Source organism: Haliotis cracherodii, unplaced genomic scaffold, assembly GCF_022045235.1.
Source record: "Haliotis cracherodii isolate W230 unplaced genomic scaffold, xgHalCrac1.p SCAF_1, whole genome shotgun sequence".
NCBI classification, from domain to species: domain Eukaryota; kingdom Metazoa; phylum Mollusca; class Gastropoda; order Lepetellida; family Haliotidae; genus Haliotis; species Haliotis cracherodii.
Window position 1 is genome coordinate 20380818 of NW_027266264.1, and position 21072 is coordinate 20401889.

At 39.3% G+C, this 21072-nt stretch overlaps 1 protein-coding gene across 1 annotated transcript; it reads left to right on the plus strand.

Annotated features, from left to right (window-relative positions):
- Positions 1–7153: 7153 nt before the first annotated feature.
- On the plus strand, positions 7154–20969 carry LOC139461560 (uncharacterized). The gene is made up of 19 exons (XM_071243043.1): positions 7154–7168; positions 7523–7740; positions 9236–9387; positions 9748–9843; positions 11173–11329; positions 11938–11983; positions 12530–12685; positions 12859–12914; positions 13059–13196; positions 13357–13528; positions 13757–13867; positions 14409–14624; positions 15698–15914; positions 16982–17211; positions 17952–18042; positions 18790–18918; positions 19464–19559; positions 19851–20030; positions 20842–20969. The coding sequence occupies exons 1-19, from the start codon at positions 7154–7156 to the stop codon at positions 20967–20969; spliced, it is 2604 nt and encodes an 867-aa protein (XP_071099144.1).
- The last annotated feature ends 103 nt before the right edge of the window (positions 20970–21072 follow it).

A 21072-nucleotide genomic window follows, 5' to 3' on the forward strand; every position in this document is an offset into this window, starting at 1 on the left:
AATTACCACTTGTCAAGAGAGATAAGTTGAGCCCACATATATTTGTGTAAACAAGTTTCTCTCCCTTTCAAACTATTGTAATCTCAAATAATCGACGATAACTATACATTTGTTCTCAATTTACCAGGCAGAAATAAATTGTGAATTATAAAGGTTCATTTTTAGTAACGCCCCCTGCTTAATATGTACCTTTTTGTTCTTTTTGAAAGGAAGTTGTACCTTTCTGGTGCTAAGTAACGTTACACTGAAAGGCAATGCCAATGTGACGTCAGCTGGATCTATGACCCAAACTGAGTGCCGAGATCTCTGTCTCACCTACCATGCTGAGGAGAAGGAATGTGCAGCCTTCTCCCACGACAAAAGGACTGACACGTGTTTGCTGCTCCAGCAGACATATATCTACATTTCTGATTCTCCAACAACCAGTTCTGACCAGAACTCCATCACTGCCGTCAAGAAATGTTACGACTGTAGGTCAAATAAGAAATCTCAACAAAAAGTCCATTGTACGATTCCCACTACATCATAATTATCCCCCGCCCCAACGAAGCGCGTCCGTGTGTGCGTGTGTGTGTGTGCGTCCCGAAATCGTTTCCGGAGCATGACACAGAAACCGTTAAATATTTCTCTACGAAACTTTGCATGTCTATCAGACTGATGCTGAACTGGTGCCTTTTGCTAATAGGGAATTTTAGGAATTTTTATTTTGTACGTTTCCCTGGCAACAAGTTGGACTTAAGTTCTATAAGCGTGGTGTTCATTTCCGGAGGGTAACTAAAAAAAACGTTAAATACTTTCTTACAAAAACCTTTTTACTTCGTGATAAGTGTCTTCAATAAGTGTCTTCTCAAAAACTACTGATGTTACATAAATGAAACTTTACAAGCTTATCTTAGAGAATCTTTACATATCAAGACGGAGTTCGAAGATTGGTGCCATAATTTATTTATTCCAGCGAAGGGACCTTTCGTTCGTATTAATTTCTAATCTGAACAGATTGTCTCAAATTTTCTGATAACATATGAAGTCCAAATTGACATGGAAACAGGCTATAGGCATTATGCAAATTAGCCTGGAAAAAAAGTTATCAAAACAACAATAAAAATAACAGCTATGTTTATGAACATAATAATGACATGCAAGTTGTTGTTTGAGAAGGGAATATGTTACTTTTACGTTCTGATATTTTGACGATGATTCACTATCCCACAATTCCACTGACAAATCACTAACCACTGACAAATCACATGCACGTGGGTTTCAAGCACCTGTTGGCAAGGTGTCATAGGTCATGGACACCTTGATCTACTAACACCTGGTTATGCTCAGTTTCACAATAGTCTGTTAATACCTTTACACACTTTTACGTGTAAAAAGACATAAAAACCTTTGATACGCTGTATTTGTGCCAAGGCCAATTAGTACTAATTGAGTTGTTTAAATATTTATATATTTTGTATATTAACTGCATATATTTAAAATCTGATATCGAAAAAACAGGTTTTTAATCATTTCCGTGCTTATCACTTCTAAAGGCTTTATTGGACGCCGAGTTCTGTCCCTTGAGCACACCTGAAATCTATGCTCGTGGGGTCCAAACCCAGTTCACTCTGATTTTGTTTCTTGGTTTCTCAGCACCATACCTGTGTTCATGGATTGCACCACACTAAGGTTACCCGCCGTGGTATAACGGGAATATTGTTCAAAAGGGTGTTAAACCAAACTCACTCATGGCGGGGGATAGTGATAACGCTGTTTTCTTGTTACATGTATATGTGTTTATGAATCACAAGCAAATAGATATAATACCAAGTGTTCCCGTAAAGAGGAACATATCCTGCCTTACCTCTGGTACAACTCACAAAGGCCAAGTCAGTCGTTCACCTCGATGAAACACGGGAACATATGGTACAAGTCAAAATCGGGAGTTGCATCGGACATAACCCTAATCAAACATCATGTTTAACATTCATTATCCAAAGACGCCTGTATTGATATTAGTCCTTTGTTCAACAACGGTTGCAAAACCAGATGTGAGACTAAATTTTGTATTTAAAAAAACATCTTGCAACAATGTATTTTTGTGAATAATGTGAATCCTTATACTCATTAGTTTTTCCGAGTAATTTCTGGGACAGTTTTACAACTCACCGTGTTTATGTTCTAGTCCACACCTCTGATGAGCCTCTTCGGTATTCCGACAATGTTAAACAGCTCAACAGCATCTGTACCACGCCTAACTCTCAGAATGAATGTATGGATGCACAAGGCGCACCAGATGCATCAAGTAGCAGTCATGTCGGGTTAGCATCTTCTCTTGCTCCCACGCAGTCATCGAACTGGCGGCTCTTGTCGCCGTCCCTGTCTGACGTCAATGGAGTGGCATCCGTAGTGGCTGTTGATACCAAAACAATATCTGGTCTTCACACGAGCGGCATAAAGTCGCCACAGACATCGCTTTCGGAATTACAACCATCTTTGCCGATATTCCACCAAACTGAAACAGCGGGACCTGCATTGCCGTCGCAGACACAGGTTCAAGACGGCGCAAGTACCTTGCATTACGATGGTTCAGCGGGACCTGCATTGCCGTCGCAGACACAGACTCAAGACAGCGCAAGTACTTCGCATCGAGATGAAACAGCAGATGTATTACAGACACGGGTTCCAGACATGACCAGAACATGTGAGAGTTAGGGATGTATTTCTTCTTATGTGTTAGTCCTTTGTTATGTAAAATGACATAACGATATTATACCAACTCGACCCTCGATACTTGAGTCACACTGCTCACACGACGTATCTGACATGTTTTAGATTATACAACCAATGATAATAATCTAATAATGTTATCTTTCATTGTAGGCCTCTGTCGGTGTTCTGCTTTTAATATTGCCAATAACGCTCAAGCACCTGCCATTAATCAGTCAAAACTGCGAGTTGATCGACATAACCTATCGAGCTACAGACGTCGCCTCACCTCTGCTGTTGATGATCGCCCGTCCGCCCGTGTTGTTGGGTCTGTGTTGGGAGTAGCCTTGCTCGTTACAGTTGGTGTGGTCATCGTGCTGATGGATGTCACTGCGGTCCTGAAGACGTTGCTGACACACAAGACCCCACAGGTTAAAACTCTGATGGCGGTGAGGGAGTTTCGGACTTAGATACCGTTGATTTGGAACATGGACACTATGAAGTCTACATGATAACTGTAGTGCATAACGTAGTACAATGCAGATGATTACCTGTGTGGGGAACGATGTTCTGAAACATTCACATGATTACACGTAACTCGATTACTGTTTAGGGGAATAATGATTATACTAAGACTTTGGTGTTCGCGAAAAGATGTGCGCATCCTGCCTCACTAATGGCACTAATGACACAAACATACAAAAATGATACGAAAAGTTTCATTGAAAAAAACGTTTTGTTTCTTTATCAACTTTAGGTAGCGACCATTTGCTATTCTAGGGCTGACTGGGATTTTATCGAAAAAATCATATTGTCCCAGAAAAAAAATAATCATGCTTCAGACTGGCGATGACTGGAATTCAGCAGGGTTTGTTCTCGCTTTGCCGGCAGGCAGGTCTGATGAATTCAAAGGTTATAAGTCTGTTTCACTCCAGATCGGTGAGATTAACTCAGTCTGAGTGATATGATACAGCCAAGCCTTGTAAATGACCAGTACGTGAACTACGTTCACCTTCAAATAGTGTGTCATGAAGTGGTCATATTTCGGTAATCTATGTGTTTTACTAAATAAACAAATAAAGTGAGTACGATAATTTAATCTTATATAATTTCTGTCTTGATGGATGTAAAATGTCAAAAATGCACAGGTCAACTTAAGATTTATTCCCATTTCTCGTGGTGTACAGAGTGTTTGGGAACTTTTGTGCATATTTCATTTGTGAAAAGGACCCGTGAAGATTCCGGGGTAGACTAGGTCTTCAGCAACCCATACTTGCCGTAAAAGGTGACTATGCTTGTCGTAAAAGGCGACTAACGGGATCGGGTGGTCAGACTCGCTTACCTGGTTGATACATGTCATTGATCCCAATTGCGCGGATCGATGTTCATGATATTAATCACTGGATTGTCTGGTCCAGACTCGATTATTTACAGACCGCCGCCATAGAGCTAGAATATTGCTGAGTGCGGCGTTAAACAACAAACAAACCAAAATCATTTGTGAAAATGTATTCATATCTGAACGTGCAGATTTCGCTCGATTGCAGGATTTGCATTGCATTTTTATCGCCAATTGGGCGTTGACATATTTTCCAATCTTTTCACGTTTTTAATCCAATTGCTCAAGTGATTTTATGCACTTCGTGAGGTAAGACCCATTTTATTACAATATAGATTTTAATTATCAATGAGATTGGCTAGACTGGGCGCCAGCATTTGAAGCAAATGTAAATGTAAAGTGTTGGCTTCCATTGTCTATTGCTAATCACCAATCAGCGCCAATCATCTGTTGGCTTCCCTTGTTAGTTATTTTCCACCTTTTGTTATGTTATTAATTGTGTTGTCCTTACATGTACATATATATGCTCTCTGCCTCAGGGCATTCATTCACCTGAAGAAGGAGTAAGCATATACTCCGAAACGTTGTGTTCCTCATAATAAAGAAGTTGACATCCACATATTCACTTCCTCACGTGTATCACTTCTAAATGCCTTTCAAAGACCTGATATGAGAGGTTGAATTTGATTGGTCAATAGGAGGGACAAAGAAGGGACACAACTCATAGTAGCCACTGGTGGCGCTTTGATCTAACCACGAAATTCCAACTTTGTCCGTATGTACAAGGGTGGAAAGTGGACTTTTATAGTCAGTTAACTCCCGTGCCTCGGGAAGATGTATCGTTATTGAGTATTTATTTTATGCAGTGTTAGTTGGTCACTGGTCCATGTTCAAATCAGTACAATACACATTATATAATACGACAGAAACAATCGTATACTCTGAACAGTGCAGATTATTGTTTATGGCAAGTTACACATTCTTCGCATCCAATGTTCAAATTAATAGGAGCCCGGGTGGCCAGTCGTCTAAGGCACCGCAATTCCCTCTGCAGAGTTGCGTCCCTTGGGCACGCCAGAAACCGATTATCGAATCATGCTTTGTCCCTCATGTTTCTAAGTTTGGCAGCACCATACCCGTGCTCGTGGGTTTCATCAAAGTGGTAAACGTCAAAGACCCGCATCATCTCGGGATTTCCTCCAATATCAATTTACGATTTCCGAAGTAGGGTTGATTCGGTTGACAATAATAAATTTCCGGCGAGTGTCCGCTTGGTCAAAGGGAGGGTACTCTATTCTCATTTGAAACAGAAAGTTCAAGTGCGTAAGAACTGCGGCGATAATGTTGTCACGATGCTACGACATAACTCTTCGTTTATTATAGTTTATCTTAACTTTCATAATGCCGAAATGTTTGCATTGCATAGATACTGTCAGTATTCAACTAGATATATATTAAGTTAATGTAAGTACATGTAGTATACTCTCTCAGTGTCAAACGTTAGTCCTGCATGATATCAATCATTGAAGGCTACTGCACATTCAGAGGCTATTAAATCACAATAAACCCCCTCTGACTGAAACAGCTGGTTTGACGGCCGCATCACCGCGGAAGCTAATATTCATAGAATAGTACTATATATTTTCAGTCATTGTCGGTAGACATATTTAAATAATTATATCTACAAAATTATTACAGGTTACAAAATGCACAGATGCAGTTACTGCAATATTCAGCGCGGTTACATCTACAGGGAACCTAGCTCTACATTGAAAACACAATATGTTTATCTCCAAGTATACTGAACAAAGTGATCGTGAATATTTTTGGAGATATTTTTGTAGTGAAGACTGAGAACACAATTTCATAAAAAAAATCATGCATGATCCCTAACTTATTTTGTTCAGTATGTTTGCTGGTCACGTCATAGTTGACACTATTCATATTTTGAGCAACTATACCATTCCATTGGCTGTCACAAGATATATCTATAAATACTGTCACACAAATATGTTTCACCGAAAATACTTCTTTGAAATTATGAACACGTCCAGCTAATAAATTCGTTGCATTTATCAAAACGTGATCTGTATGATTATTAAAACAGTCATACATGCAACTCCAAGTGATGAGAAGTGTGCACTTGCATATTGATACTGGGAGCGGGATTTAAAGCTGTACAGCCCTGGCTTGTCCCCATCATACTCCTAGGTTCCACTGACGTGGCTGGGGACCTTGGTAGGACTTCACGTTAAACTTCCATGCCGTGGTTTATAACTGAAATAATATACAGTTAAATCAAAATCACTCCTCCAAATATGCAAGACATATGAAATGTTTCTCTAAATATAACCTTATTTTGTTTATTATAGTTCCCATGAAGAGAGTTCCATTTTAATGCTGCTTGCACATCTAATGACAAGAAACTAAACGTTTTCAGTTCCCATTCGGGTACAACCGACTGTTGTTGTTGACTATGGCAGTGACCTTGACTGTTTAGTTCAGTCAAATCTAAGAGATATTTCGGAACTGAATTGTTGACATGATTTTAACAACCACTCTTACATTTACTCAAAGCCTCGCAAGGTACGTGAGCTGACTTAGGTGACCGAGTAGCAATATGAGCTGCAGTGTTTTGTAGTGGCCGTTGTTTTTGCATGTTCGCCTTTGATACCGCTGAGTAAGCTATTACAATACTCAAGGCTGATGCTGCTTCATTTGTTAAACGACGGTGAAATTTACCAATGTTCCCAAGGAAAAAAGTCAAAGATCAGTGTCACGGGAACTCCGTATCTCGTGTATCCACATGAAATAAGTATGCATCACACGTTGGGTCATGTTAACCAGCTCGCCACGTCGAGCATGTGCTGCTGTTTCATTATCTGTGTCGTACTCGGCGATCCCACTCGTCCCATACATGTAGGTGCTCTACTAGGTTTAGATCTGGCGATTAAGGGTGCCACGGGAGGCCCTGTACATTGTGGTGCCACGGGAATGCTATTAATACACGTGGTGAATGCTTCTTGCATTGTCGTGTTGAAGGATGACGCTTACATTGTGCATAATGTGAACAACGTGCGGCTGGATGATTTTCTTGCAATGGAGTTGTGCTGTTAATGTGACATGTACTGCCTCAAGGTTTGTGTTACCAGTGTGGCCTTTTTACGCCTATATTACAGCTTGAAATCCTTTCGAAAATGACATCCATATCACAGTATAATTCCTGTATCGATACATTATTAGTCATGTTTTCTTTTCTTAGTTATAAACTAAGTATTATGACATGTAATATCATTGGCCATACCAAAATACGTTTCATAGCCCATGAATTCAAATAGCGCATCAAACATTTACAAACACGAAGATTTCAAAAGTCTATTTTCCACCTTAGATACTCGAACCTCTACTGCAGGTCATCGAATAAGACGTGTGTTTGTATGTCTTGAAAATGTTGGATAAGATAAGACAGGTGTACATATTCGTCTCATTTAGGTCCAGTCAGTTTGTCACACTTGTTGGGCTGCAGCCATGGTTCGAGGCAGTGTCCTTGTTCTGCTTATTGCCCAGCGTGCATTTGGACTCGAGTTGCTGAAAAACCCAGGATTCGAGAGTCCAGATCTGTCGGGCAACTGGGGAGGATGGGGCTTCAACCTTGTTAGTATCACCGATGACGTCCATGGAGGAACTCATGCTGTCAAAGTATCCGGAAGGTAAAGTAACACAGAAGTCATCTGTTTATCTTGACGTCACAAGATCTTTGTATCTTATCACATACACACACGTATCAAATATAAAAATAATGGGATATAATAAATATCATAACCATACGATTTAGGAGTAGTCCAAAATGCCCTGTTTTACGTTGTCCTTATCTACTATAATTACCAGTAGTCCTTGAAGTCTTCTCTGAACTAAATGAACACATTTGAGAAGAGGCTTCATTGAATTCTCATTGTGGGTTACCCGAGCAGGGTTGTTCACCCTATTTCATTTCATGTTAGGAGAAGATAAGGTACAGGACAGGGACCCAGATATGCATAAATTCAGAAATGATGAACCTTTTCCAAATCATTTTGAAAGTAAAGTTAGCTAATATTCACCCATTCATGTTAAGGACTTCATTAGGTAAGATGTCAAAAGGGCTGTTTTAGAGGACTGGTTGAATATGAGCAACTCTTCGACCTCAGTCGATATTCATAGCAGTTGTAGATAAAAAGATTTCTCTTTTAGGTTTAAAACGTTCACAAACATCAGTCATTGTGATATAGTTCAGCATGCTCGATGTCCATAAATTGCAAGTACAGTAAACTACGGTTATAACGAACTCGAAGGGACCACTAATTTTAGTTCGTAATAACCGTAGTTCGTTATAAGCATATAAACAGCATTTATACACCAAATAGTCGGGACTAAAAATAAGTTCGTTATATCGGTCAGTTCGTTATAAGCGTGTTCGTTATAAAAGTAGTTTACTGTAGGTGAAAGAAAGAAAAGCTCGTCTTACATTTGAACATGTTTGATCATTTTCAAGATAATATTTCGTATGTTTACTGCAACTTCAAAATTGTACATGTCCAGTGGAAAAAAACGTGTCCTTACTCCCCCTCATTATTTAAAATACCCTTTTCTTTTTCCGCCTTAACATGGTTGTAAATGAATACAAAAAGCAAATCAGTTGTGCTAAAATGTGATCATTGTTTAAAACCACCATATCAATATAATGGAAATCTCTCCTCAAGTTAAAGGCGGCCCTGAACCAGTGTATTATTTTAAAACACAAAGATAAAATATAGAAGTTAAAAATACCAACGAAAGCCATGTAAAGATACAAAGAATCTGGACTCCCTACTGATCCCACATGACACTCCATAAGCATTACATCAACAAACATACGGACAGATAATCAATTATTAGGTGTGGGTCCCATTTAGTTTATTAATCAGGTTGTATATGTTACTGGTCGAAAACTACAACCGTTGTTTCATGCTGGTCTAGAAGTGAAATTACCTAAACAGGTCACAGCTTGATGTAAATGTATGTCGATGTGTTTCTGTTCAGTGTTAACCAGACTATCTTATTATGTACGATATAGTGATAATAGTTTTCAAGATCATACATATGCAAAAATGCTTGCTGGGATCGTTGTTTATCATCGACATCAACACATATATAAAGTATATAGCAAATTAGTAATATTCGTTTCAGAACACAGTCCTACCAAGGCCCTGGGCAGGATGTTCCCATACAGCCTGGTGGCCGCTATGCCTATACTTCCAGTGTTAAACAGCTGAATGATCACCCAGGGACGTTGTTCCAGGCCATCAAGATCACCATTGCATATACATGGGCTGATGACGGTGTGTACTATAACAAGATTTAACTGTCTCTGTTCTCACTATTTTACCACGAGTGTTTTTATTTTTCTAAGGTACTGCAATTAGCTGTGCAGTGTTGATTCCCCGTGGGCATACCGGAAACATATCATCTTGGGTTCTAATCCCGGATTCGCCCTGATTATATTCCTGGGTTCGTCAGCACCATACCTGTGCTCGAAGGTTTCACCAAACAGTTATATGACTGGTTCACTGAAATCAGTGGCAACACCAGGTTTTCGCGATTTTTATGAACAACTTGAATTTATATTCTGTAAATATTAACAGTTTTATGCAACGAGATACTGTATGTCCTAACCCAATGATGATTGTTGTCACACACAGGTAAAACAGAATATTACAGCATCGCCCGACATCCATTTGTTCAGTCTGCCAATGGATGGTCCAATCTAGACGGGGATTTCACCGCTCCAGTTAGAAGTAAGCCAAATCAATACAAATATTTAACATATGACATTCTATTTGCCTTTTTGGGAAGCCTGGTGATTTACACATGAGCACGTCAAACCAAAGACACTTTTTGAATGCCTACAATAATTCTTTAGTCACTACACATGTGCTGAACTGACAGAATCATTTGCGCCATGTTTGGTGTTTCTTATCGTGCCATATTTTCAGGTTTAGTCTTTATCCTATTTTGATCGCTATCCAACTATAATGAGATGTTATAAGGTTACTGAAGAGGCTGTCCATTCTGTATCCAGTAGTTCAAGGGATATGTCCATTTCTTTACTTTCCATGTCAACACACTTAACATTCTGTATCCATTCTGTATCCAGTAGTTCAATGGATATGTCCATTTCTTTAGCATACACATTGGTTCTATTAACGCAATCCAATTTAATATCATAATGGACCAATATCCTAAAACTATTATGACCATACGATTTGAAAGTGGTCCAAATGTCCTGTTTTACATGTCCTAAAATACAATAATTATAAGTTGTCCTTGAATTCATCACTGAAGGGGACAACAATATGAATACTTTGGGGGAGAGGCTTCATTGAATGCCCCTTGTGGGTTAACCGGGCTGGGTTGTTCTCCCTATTTCGTTTCATGTTGAGAAAGGACAGGGTATTACAGCTGTTCATTGTGAGAAAAGGTTGAACTAACTTTTGTGCTGTTACTGTTATAATAATAGATAAAAGAGACAAAACCCTTTCCATCTCTGCCAAAAACAGAGTTGATTGTCCGATTCCGATTATATCACGAGCATGTGTTTATGAATCACTATCAAACGGTGATGATACTAGGTGTTCGCGTTAAGCTAAGCGTATCCTGCTACACAAGTGGCATCCGTCACAAACACATGCAAAGTCAGCTGTTCGCCTTAAACAACACGGTTACATATGGTACACGTCAAAATAGGGATTTGCATTTGACATAATTTTTGTCATTGATGCGTCAGATTTGTATTTGGAAATGCTTTACTGAGTCATTGAATGTTGTAACCTTGATCAAACCACTTGTGAACAAGAATTGTATTTGAAGTCTTGGGAGAAAGAGCATGTTCGATTGTACCTCAAAAGTTGAGACTTGCAGACACCGAGGGCTGGAGCTGCTTGAATTTTGCTCGACATATTGGAAACGTTGACTATAGGACGTTGAAGTCATCCCTCCTGTCTTGTGGAGAGTGTTTTGTAACTCTGATTTTTTAGGCATCGATCTATCCATTGATAAAGCTCTTCATATTGATGTATACATGTACTTGAATATATTTTGTATATTTATACGCCATACACCACCAGACACCAGCAAGGCCCACCTGTACTTCCAAGGCCCAGATCCAGGAATCGACTTCATCGTTGACGACGCTTCTCTCCAGACGGTGGACGAGGACATGAGCTGGAAGGCCGAAGCAGATGCCAGGATACAAAAGATTAGGAAAAATAACATCAATATTCAGTAGGGCTGCCTTTTTATTGCCTACGAATTATCATATGTGGACTACGTTTCGCCCCGGACAAACTAGACAGACCGTGGCCTTTGTAATAATCCATGTAATGATTCTTTCGTCATACCCTATATTCACTCCATGTAGAACTTATTTGATGATGCGTTATAACGAGAAACTCCCTGTAGTCATGTTGGCACTTCATGTGACTTTTAAAGGTTTTCGAATTTTAGCATATGGTAATTAAACTTAAATGTCAGTTCATAATAAATGGTTCCATATCTTTACGGAACAATTGTAAAACAATTGCAACTATCTCAAGACACTTTACAGACACACTAGTACTGTTAAATAAATAGGCCAAATTTCACAAAGTGGCCTGAAGCAAAAGATGTGTTTCACGAAGTACATGTTGTCAGTAAAATATGAAATATATATATAACGTAACGAATAATCAAGATCCAGCAACCTATTAGTATTTTTGATATTATGTGTACGTTAAGACAAAACTGTAATTCATACTGTGTGTTACAATATAACTCATTCCTCTTTTTCCTATTTCGTTAGTGCCATGCACGAAGATATATGTGTAATGTATGTGGATCGTCGTGTTTTACAGAGTTACGCATTCATCTTCATTCAACCCTGCTGATATTGAAATTAAGGTGAGACATAAAATTGATAATTCTGTTCATAATGGATAATGGGAATGACATCCATACAGAATGCACTTAGACTACATATGTTTTAAATATGATATAAATATATAGCCTCTTTGTATAAAACTATGGGACACTTGTCATGGTCGTTAGCACATACGATATCCCACAAGAGTGAGTGAGTTGGGATTAAAGCCGCTTTTAACAGTATTACAGTTATATCGCTGTGTGTCAGCTTAATGTGAGAGGAAAGCCCGCAGGGATGCAGGTCTCAGACGTTTACCACTTCGGTGAAACCCACGAGCACGGGTATGGTGCTGACAAAACTAGAAACATAATCGGGGCGAACCGGGATTCGAACCCACAATCTTAGGTTTCTGGCGTGTCCAAGGGACGCAACTCTGCACAGCGAATCGCGGCGCATAGACGCCGGGGCCACCCGTGCCCCCTATGTCCCACAAGAGAAAAATTCAATTGTACTTTCCTAGTTGTTGAATTTGTGTGGTGGCATACGTACTTTAAGACATTTGTAAGAACTTCTCTGATTTACAGATTGACCACAAAAGACATCTGTTTGGATTTGGGTCAGTAATAAATGAAGACTTTATTACAAGCGACGACTACAAAGAGTATCAAAACTTTGTCTATACAATGTTCAACTGGGTGACAGCAGGATCCTTCAAGTGGAAGTACAACAGAGGTACCAAGGTATATACTGTTAGTATCTTTATGAAATGTGTATTCAGCAAAGGAAATCGAAACTTTTGCTATTATTGATTTTACACCACGCGAAGTAACTACCATAACATAACAATATTAATGCAAACACAATGTGACTTTATGTCTAATAAGACATGATTGTTGTCAAACATCTTTTTCAGGATAAACCTGACTACAAATTTGCTACAGATGCTGTAAAGGTGCTTAAGCAACATGGGTGCGTATCATACAAATGCCGACCAGTGTTTGTAGACAAACATCAGATACATTTAACGGAATACAAATAAAACTGTTATTACACCATAATTCAAATGCATTACATAACTTGTTCAGGAAATGTATAACAGTTCATTCATTACAGCATGAAAGTTCGAGGACACAACATGTTCTGGGGAGTTCAAGGTCACTCTCCCAGTTGGGTGGAAGCCTTGAACGGGACAATGTTGAAAGCAGCCATTGCAGAGAGAGTCAAATATATGACCGGCATCACAAAGGGACAGTAAGTGAACTCTACCTATCGTCATGGACGTGTTTAGAATAGCCATGGTGAAAAAGTAATTCCAATTATACTCAAATGTCTATTTAGATTTGAAAAATGGACGGATATAAAAGATTCAAACAACAATATATTTAAGTTCATATCTTATATTTTGCATTAGACTGGGTCACTGGGACGTGAACAACGAACTTCTCCATGGTCAGTTATATGAAGAGAAAACAGGCGATGCCCAGTACTCGGAGAAGATATACGATATGGTCCACAAGGCTGATCCCGTGCCCAAGCTCTTCCTCAATGACTACGAAGTTGTTGCTGTGGGAGCCGTCACTGATGTATGTTGATAATACATTTCGTAGACTTCACATAAGGATGGTGGCCTACTATGTACCTGTTCACTAAACATCATTTATGCGATTTATGTCATATAATAATCACCATGACCACAACACCATTACGCAAATATTCAGTATCTACCATATAGTCGTGCAAGCCGACCAAGAATCTGTAGTTGAAGAATTTAAAGTTTTGTTGTTGCTTATATATGTTATATTTATTTCCAGGCTTACGTTGCCCAGGCTAAAGAGTTCAAAAAGGCTAATGTTGGCCTGGGAGGCCTGGGTCTCCAGAGTCACTTCAGAGACTACACACCTCCAGATCCAACACTTCTCAAAGTAGGCCTTGTCTCCCTTATGTTTAAGTTACTGTCAATATTCAGTCCCACTCAACAGTCAAAAGGCAAACATAACTTCCACGTTTCAAAGGATCGGTTGGTTGTTGGCTTTTTAACGCCGCAATCAGCAATATTCCAGCTATGCGACGGCGGTCTGTAAATCATCTAGTCTGGACCAGACAATCCAGTGATTGATAACTGAGCATCGATCCACGCAATTGGGATACGATAACATGCATCGACCAAGTCAGCGAGTCCTGACCACCCTTCCCGCTTGTCGGGACTTACGACAAGTATAGTCGCCGTTTACGGCAACCATGGGTTGCTGAAGACCTATTCTACGCCGGATCGTCACTGGTCTTCAAAAGGATCACTACTTCATGGACATCCGGTTATGCTTCCATAAACTCTATGTACACAAACCAATATATAGGAATGCGATTGAGCAAACGCACTGTTGTTGTTGTTGTTTATATTACTGTTGTCGTTGATGTTAAACTTTGAAGCACTGATATAAAAATATTTGCAACATGATATTGCAGAGACGTTTGGACAACCTGGGATCTGTTGGACTGCCTCTGTGGATCACCGAGATGGACCTGGTGCACCATGACGAGAATGTCCGGGCGGACTGGTACGACTGGGCTCTCAGAACCTACTTCAGTCACCCAGCAGTGGAGGGCGTCATATTCTGGGGATTCTGGGATCATCAAATGAAAAGCCCTTACGCCGCACTCATCAATGGATATAACTTCTTTGTAAGCTTAATTAGCATGAGCTTTTAGTATATTCTTAAATAATATAACTACTAAGCATAGTACTTTATTACAATAACTGATTGTCCAGATACTGAGGTAAATTTTAGATGCACATAAGTTGCATGTAAAGTGTGAATGAAATAATATCAAGCATAACATGAAGCAGGCAATAAATTGCATATGGCCGCAGATTTATTACTCACAATTACAGGCGAAATTCGCGACAAGCAGTATCAGACAGTACACAGATGTGCAGTTACATTGTTTGGCGTCTGAGGTTTAGAAACACCAAGAGAAAAAGGGCACGAATGACATTCTTACATTTTCTTTTAAACATTTACTAACATTGCCAATGGCTGCGTGAATATTGTTTTACGCCGCTTTTAGTAATATTCAAGAAATATCACGGCAGGGGACATCAGGCATGTACCCATGTCGGGAATCGAACCCTTCGGTGTGACGAGCTGAGGCTTTAACCACTAGGCTAACCCACTGCTTATAAACAGTTATTAGTTCTTATAGTATAATGTGAATAAATGACGAAACAATTATTGATTGACCAAATTTCAGACAACAGCTTACAATAAAATGTCAGTATAGAAACATTGAAACACAGGGGCAAAGGCAAAATTGGGATAAATAGAATACACTGATTAATGAACAGGCCTTCTGATAAAGTATCTAACGACCACACATCACCGCCCAGTGCAGTTAACACTACGAAACAGCTGGTGATTCATACATTGTACCAATGCGAAAACCATAACGACTGCCAGGGTAGCCAGGCAGTTAACCCGTCATGCGGAAGACCAACGTTCGATTGGATGTATACAATGTAACTGAGAAGCTTGTGTCCAGACCAATAACGTTGCTGAAATATTGATAAAAACGATGTAAAACCTTACTCACTCAAAAACTAAAATCTATAAAACCAAATTATAATTCCTTTGTTGAAATACTTCATTACATCATACAAAGCGGAGTCAAACCCAACTCACTCACTCATAATATCATACAACTGACACTGGACAGAAAGAAGATTCACACTGAAAAAAAATTGTATATGCTTGCAGGTGAACGCTGCTGGTCAACGTTACTTTGATCTGGTCAAGAAGGAATGGTCAACACATGTAGCTAAGAATCTCTCAGATGGATCGTCCTTCTCCGTGAATGGCTTCCATGGGGACTATGACATTGTAGTAACCAACAAGGGGAAGCCCGTTATGTACCAGGAATTCCACCTGGGGAAGGGAGATGCCACACTCAACCTGGACATCAGTGGCGATGGCCGTATGAGACTTTTGGTCCTATAGGTCCTATACGAGGGCTGGTCAAAAAGTTCTAAAACTGACTAACTTTTAACTTTTAGGCCATAACAAAGTGAACGTGATAGGGGTTCAAATAGACACAGCGATGGAAAAGACCGCGTACCGAGCAGTCATCAGGAGAAAAGCACTCCCCAAGAAATTCTTGACCACATGTCACAAGTGTATTGGGATAGGTGCCCTAGATATTCCACGGTTAAACATTTGGCAGCTATGTTTAAGGCTGGCACCATTCCAATTCTCCGGCGCCAGAGAAATTCAAGTCTTCCAAGACCAGTGAAGAAAGTTATTCTAGGGTGCAAAGGGTGTGATCCTTGTTGATCCTTGTTGATTACTTAGAAAGACAAAAGACGATAATCGGTGCCTTATATTTGTGTCATCGCATGAGTGAGTCTGTCACAGAAAAGTGTCGAGGAATGCTGACTGCTTGAGTTCTACTCTTTCACGACAATCCCTCTTCTCACGCCTCTCGACTTGCTGCTGTGCGACAAAGTGGGTTCGAAGAACTTCCCTACCCTCCATACTCCTGAACACTTTCGTGGAAAGCGTCAGGACGAAAACGATGACCTCAAAGCTGCCGTGAATGGGTATTTCAGGAAAATTTCTTCCTGACTGGCATTGGAAACGTTCACGATCGATATGAGAAATATATAGAAAAGAAGGCAGATTATGTTGAAAAATATAATTAAAAAGACTTGCATAATATAATTGATGGGTTTGTTCGTTAGACTAGGAACTTTTTGACCAGCCCCAGTATATCATGATTTAAATATACTTAGTTTGATGAAATAAAGCATCAACATTTTACATTTCAGGAAGATGGGATGGGAAAGAGTGGATATGCTCATTCATTTTCATGGAGGCCAAAATTTTCGTCATTTTTGAAAGTTCATGCAATCTCAATTTCTTTAATCCCCAGCTGACAGGCATCAAAAGTCTGAGCTTTTGTCTGGAAATTACTTTTATAAATCCAAAACTAATGCCAGACGAAGGGTAACATGTTTAGCTGGACATTATTCCTGAACGTTTCAGATCAAGTGACACCCCCAACAACTATTGATCCATTCGTGCACGTGACACATGCTATCCAAGTCTCCCATAACAACGAACATATTGTTGGTCACATGTCATCAGATGCTAATAACACCGACATTCAGTGCGTCACCCGCTGGTCCGCAGTGTCTGACGTCGGCGATGACAAGCCTACTTATGCTTACTGCGAGCGTGATGAAGTGATGACCGGCTGTTCAGGTTATCATCAGGTACTTATCATCAATATGTTTAGGCCTTGATATATTTAAACCACTGATCCATACAGCATTAAACCCAACTCACTCACAAATATGTACGACTGATGGATTGAATGGGTTTTTTTTTCTAATTATGCCGACGATATTTTTTCTGTGTACTTTAGTTTTACAAAGGAGGTCTTCTAAGCGTAACTTCACCCTTTCTGCCCACATTTGGATTGTAAGGTGAGATACATTATACAAAATTCAAGGTTGGGTTGTGTCAAAATTATTATTTTTTTATCCCGATTATTGTTTGTTTGTTTGTATATTTGTTGTTTAACGCCACACTCAGCAATATACCCACTATGTGACGGCGGTCTGTAAATAAGTCTGGACCAGAGAATCCGGTGATTGACATCATGATCATCGAGCCACGTAATTTCGGATACGATGACATGCATCAACCAAGTCAGCGAACCTAACCACCCGATCCCGTTAGTCGCCTTTCTTCATTCAATTGAAAAACAATGCGCACCATTATCAAACTGGTGTTATGTGTTATTTCTTCGTTTACAAAATTCAACCAAGAAACCAAAATAATTACTCGCAATATGTTCCTTCGCAGAAAGTTAACATAATGTTTATTAGTCCTCTGTTTGGGAAAATGTAAAGGGATATTTTACTAAGTGTTTCGGGTTTTACTCGAGTACTCGTTGTTTAAGAAATTGAAAACAGTAGTAAACCTCAAGAATAATATAAGTTTTCTTCAGGATGGAGAGTGGTATCGTGATGGCGAGGAAATTGAGGTTAAACATGGTCGGGTGGCTTGTAAAGCGGTAAATGGTTGGCGATCAATAGAAGGTGAGCATGATATTCAAAGCACGCCATATGAATTGCTCAAAAGTTCTTTGATCAGGGTTACAACATTCAAGACCACAGTAAAGCTTTCAAAAAGAGGCTATTTTAGAATTGAAATTGCGTGTATTTGTGACGAGTGCCAACGGTAGTTCAGGAAACGCTCATCTTTTCGCGAACACCGGGTGTCATCACTATTTGTTGTAAACGTATGCTTATAATATAGTCGGAATTATGCAATGGGCGTCATATGATTATGAAAAGGGTTTTGTCGCGCTTCCAATTTTAATATAAACTTATACTTGTAAACTCTTTATGGCTGATATGGCGATAGAATAGCAACTAACGTATTGGGCTGACTTAAAGGAATCGATGGTATGAAGAAGGAAACTGAAACTATATCTTTGTGATAGTTCCTTAAGCAATATGTTTGCGTGTGCGGTAACATTCTCTTTTCATGACGATTAAATTTTCAGTCCATGTTTAATATAGAGAGACGTCAGTAATTTATGCCCTTTGTATATTAACTTACTTGCACTATGAATGAGTTTATGCCATACCCTTTTCAAACAAATTATGGAGAGGGTTTGGGTTTGTCGCTTTTATTTACAATATTATCATGATTAATCCAAAACTTTATGAATATTAAATATTACTACAAATGAGTAGGAATGGCTTTTTTACCTTAAGCGACTGTATGTTTTGAAGAAAAGCTGGCAGGTCCATTCTTCATAAATATGTAATCGTATACAGGTCTCCAGGCTATTGCACGATGCTGTAAGACGAAGAACATCAAGTGTACCTACAGAGGATCAGGACCATCTGACAAGTCTGTGGATGCAAGAGTTGAAACAACTTGTTTGAACTCCGAAATTGCCACAGGTGAGTTGACAGTCTTCTTGAGTTAGTCAATGAAAGGGCACAGCAGTCAGCACTATATTTGCATATTACATCTTATCATGGCAGAGATAATACAACACTGCTTCCATGGTGCACGTGTGACCACTTAACAACTAACACTTCACAACTAACAAAACACACGAGGTACTTGAGACATATTATACCACTGAATCCCCACAGAGAAAAATACGTGAAGTTTAAGATACAGGAAAGACGGATTCGTATTTGAATAACCCACTGAAATAAGTGTGAATAAGGATTATGTTTGTTAATGTGTTGTAACTACGCAATGTATTTGCATAATTAGTTCGCGTTCATGTAGACGTCCTTAATCGTTGTGTGTAGACGGGAGAAGCCGAGGTTACGTATGGACCCAACTGAGTCAGAAAAGGTTGAATCGGACGTTTCCAACCCCGGATAAGTCCCCATGAGTTCGAGACAAGGGGGTTCGACTGAACTGCTCATGTAAATTGTCAATGGTATATTATCTATTAACAGCATTGATTGGATTACTCCCTCTCGTTTAGGCTGTACGGCCTGGACATGGGACTCTGAGATGTTAGGATCCTTCCCATCGGACAATCAAAAGGGATGTGTTGCCTCAAATGAAGGCACTACTGTAGGTCAGTGTAATATTATGGAACCAGTAAGTAATTTTAATGCCCTTTATAATAACAAGAAACGAAGTGCTTAACAATGTTATCTGCAACGTATTTACGTTTGAGAAAGAAAACCTGAACATATCTGAAAGTGTTTTACACAACATCATTTCAACTAACATAATCAGGATAATCATATTTATTTAAAAAATTTTGGCCGGTTTAAAGTACGCACGTTTTATGTGAGACATCACTACAAGACCTGTATCCAGCCAAACAATAGCAAAATCTAACAGAATATAACTTTAAATGAAGGTACCTGGTCTTATGCTGCCTGTTGTACTGCCCCCAAACTGTCCTGTAAGACGCTGGTGTCCAAACCAAGCAGTCTCCAGAAGGGAGAGAAGGCATCTGTAGCTTGTGATGCGGGAACTGTGCTGTTTGGCTGTAGCGTGCGAGCCGACTTTGGAAAGTCAGCGGGCGCATATATTGGGGGTAATTTTTCTATTAGAAACTTGAGTATCATATAATATTAACCATACTACTACTATTAATCATCCTATTTACCAAGCCATGAAGATTCACTGCCATGGATACCACACTGATACCACACTGATTATGAATCAAATCCTGAAAGCACGGAAAAACAAATTTCTATATCATTATTATGAATATTATCATTTACTTTCCGTGACTTTTGAAATAAACCTCGATTTCGAAAAGTCAGCGAGAGTTTTCAAATTACAATGCTATCTCTTATTGAAACAGCTGATTTCACTTCCGCCTTTGTCCCCATGTAGGTTACAAAATGCCGAGTTTCGTGAATGCTGAAAGTATTATTGTAGTGGACAAGTTCACTTATGGAGTATACTTCAAGAATAAGATATATAACTGAAATTGGCTCTTCACCATCGCACACAGTAACGTCGTATTGGCTGTGATTCCTTCAATTCGGCAACCCACTCAAAACACTATTATCAACCTACGCTACTTTACTCACTATAATCCTTAAAAGCAAAGATTTTGGCGTTGTATTTTGTTCGGGTAGAATGGAAATATAAATCATACTTTGTTTTCAATGAAGATCTAATATTGCATCTGTAAAATCAACTGCCTTGGATTTAATATTGGAAGCACACATAGCGCGTTTGGTTCCACATTCTATGTTTTCATCTACACATAACATAGCTCCACATTGAAAACACAGAATGAGTATCTCTTCATACAACTGCTAATTAAACATGACCAATCTGTTATGTTTAGGTATTCCATATATCCTAGCCCTGTCTGTTCATCTGTTTTCTAGGGACGCAGGCTAAGGGAGAATGGTGCAGTGCCATGAATGGTGAAGATAAGTTTACTGGCGAACAAGGGGTGTTGGCCGTGGCCACGTGTTGTTCACTTGATGACATTGGTGGGACTATCATCGGTTAGAGTCGGTGCTTTTTATGTTTCAGAAACGCTTTTATAACAGCAATTAACGCAATTTTTATCTTCTCACTTTATGTTCATATCATGTTAAGCAATATCCTTTCCC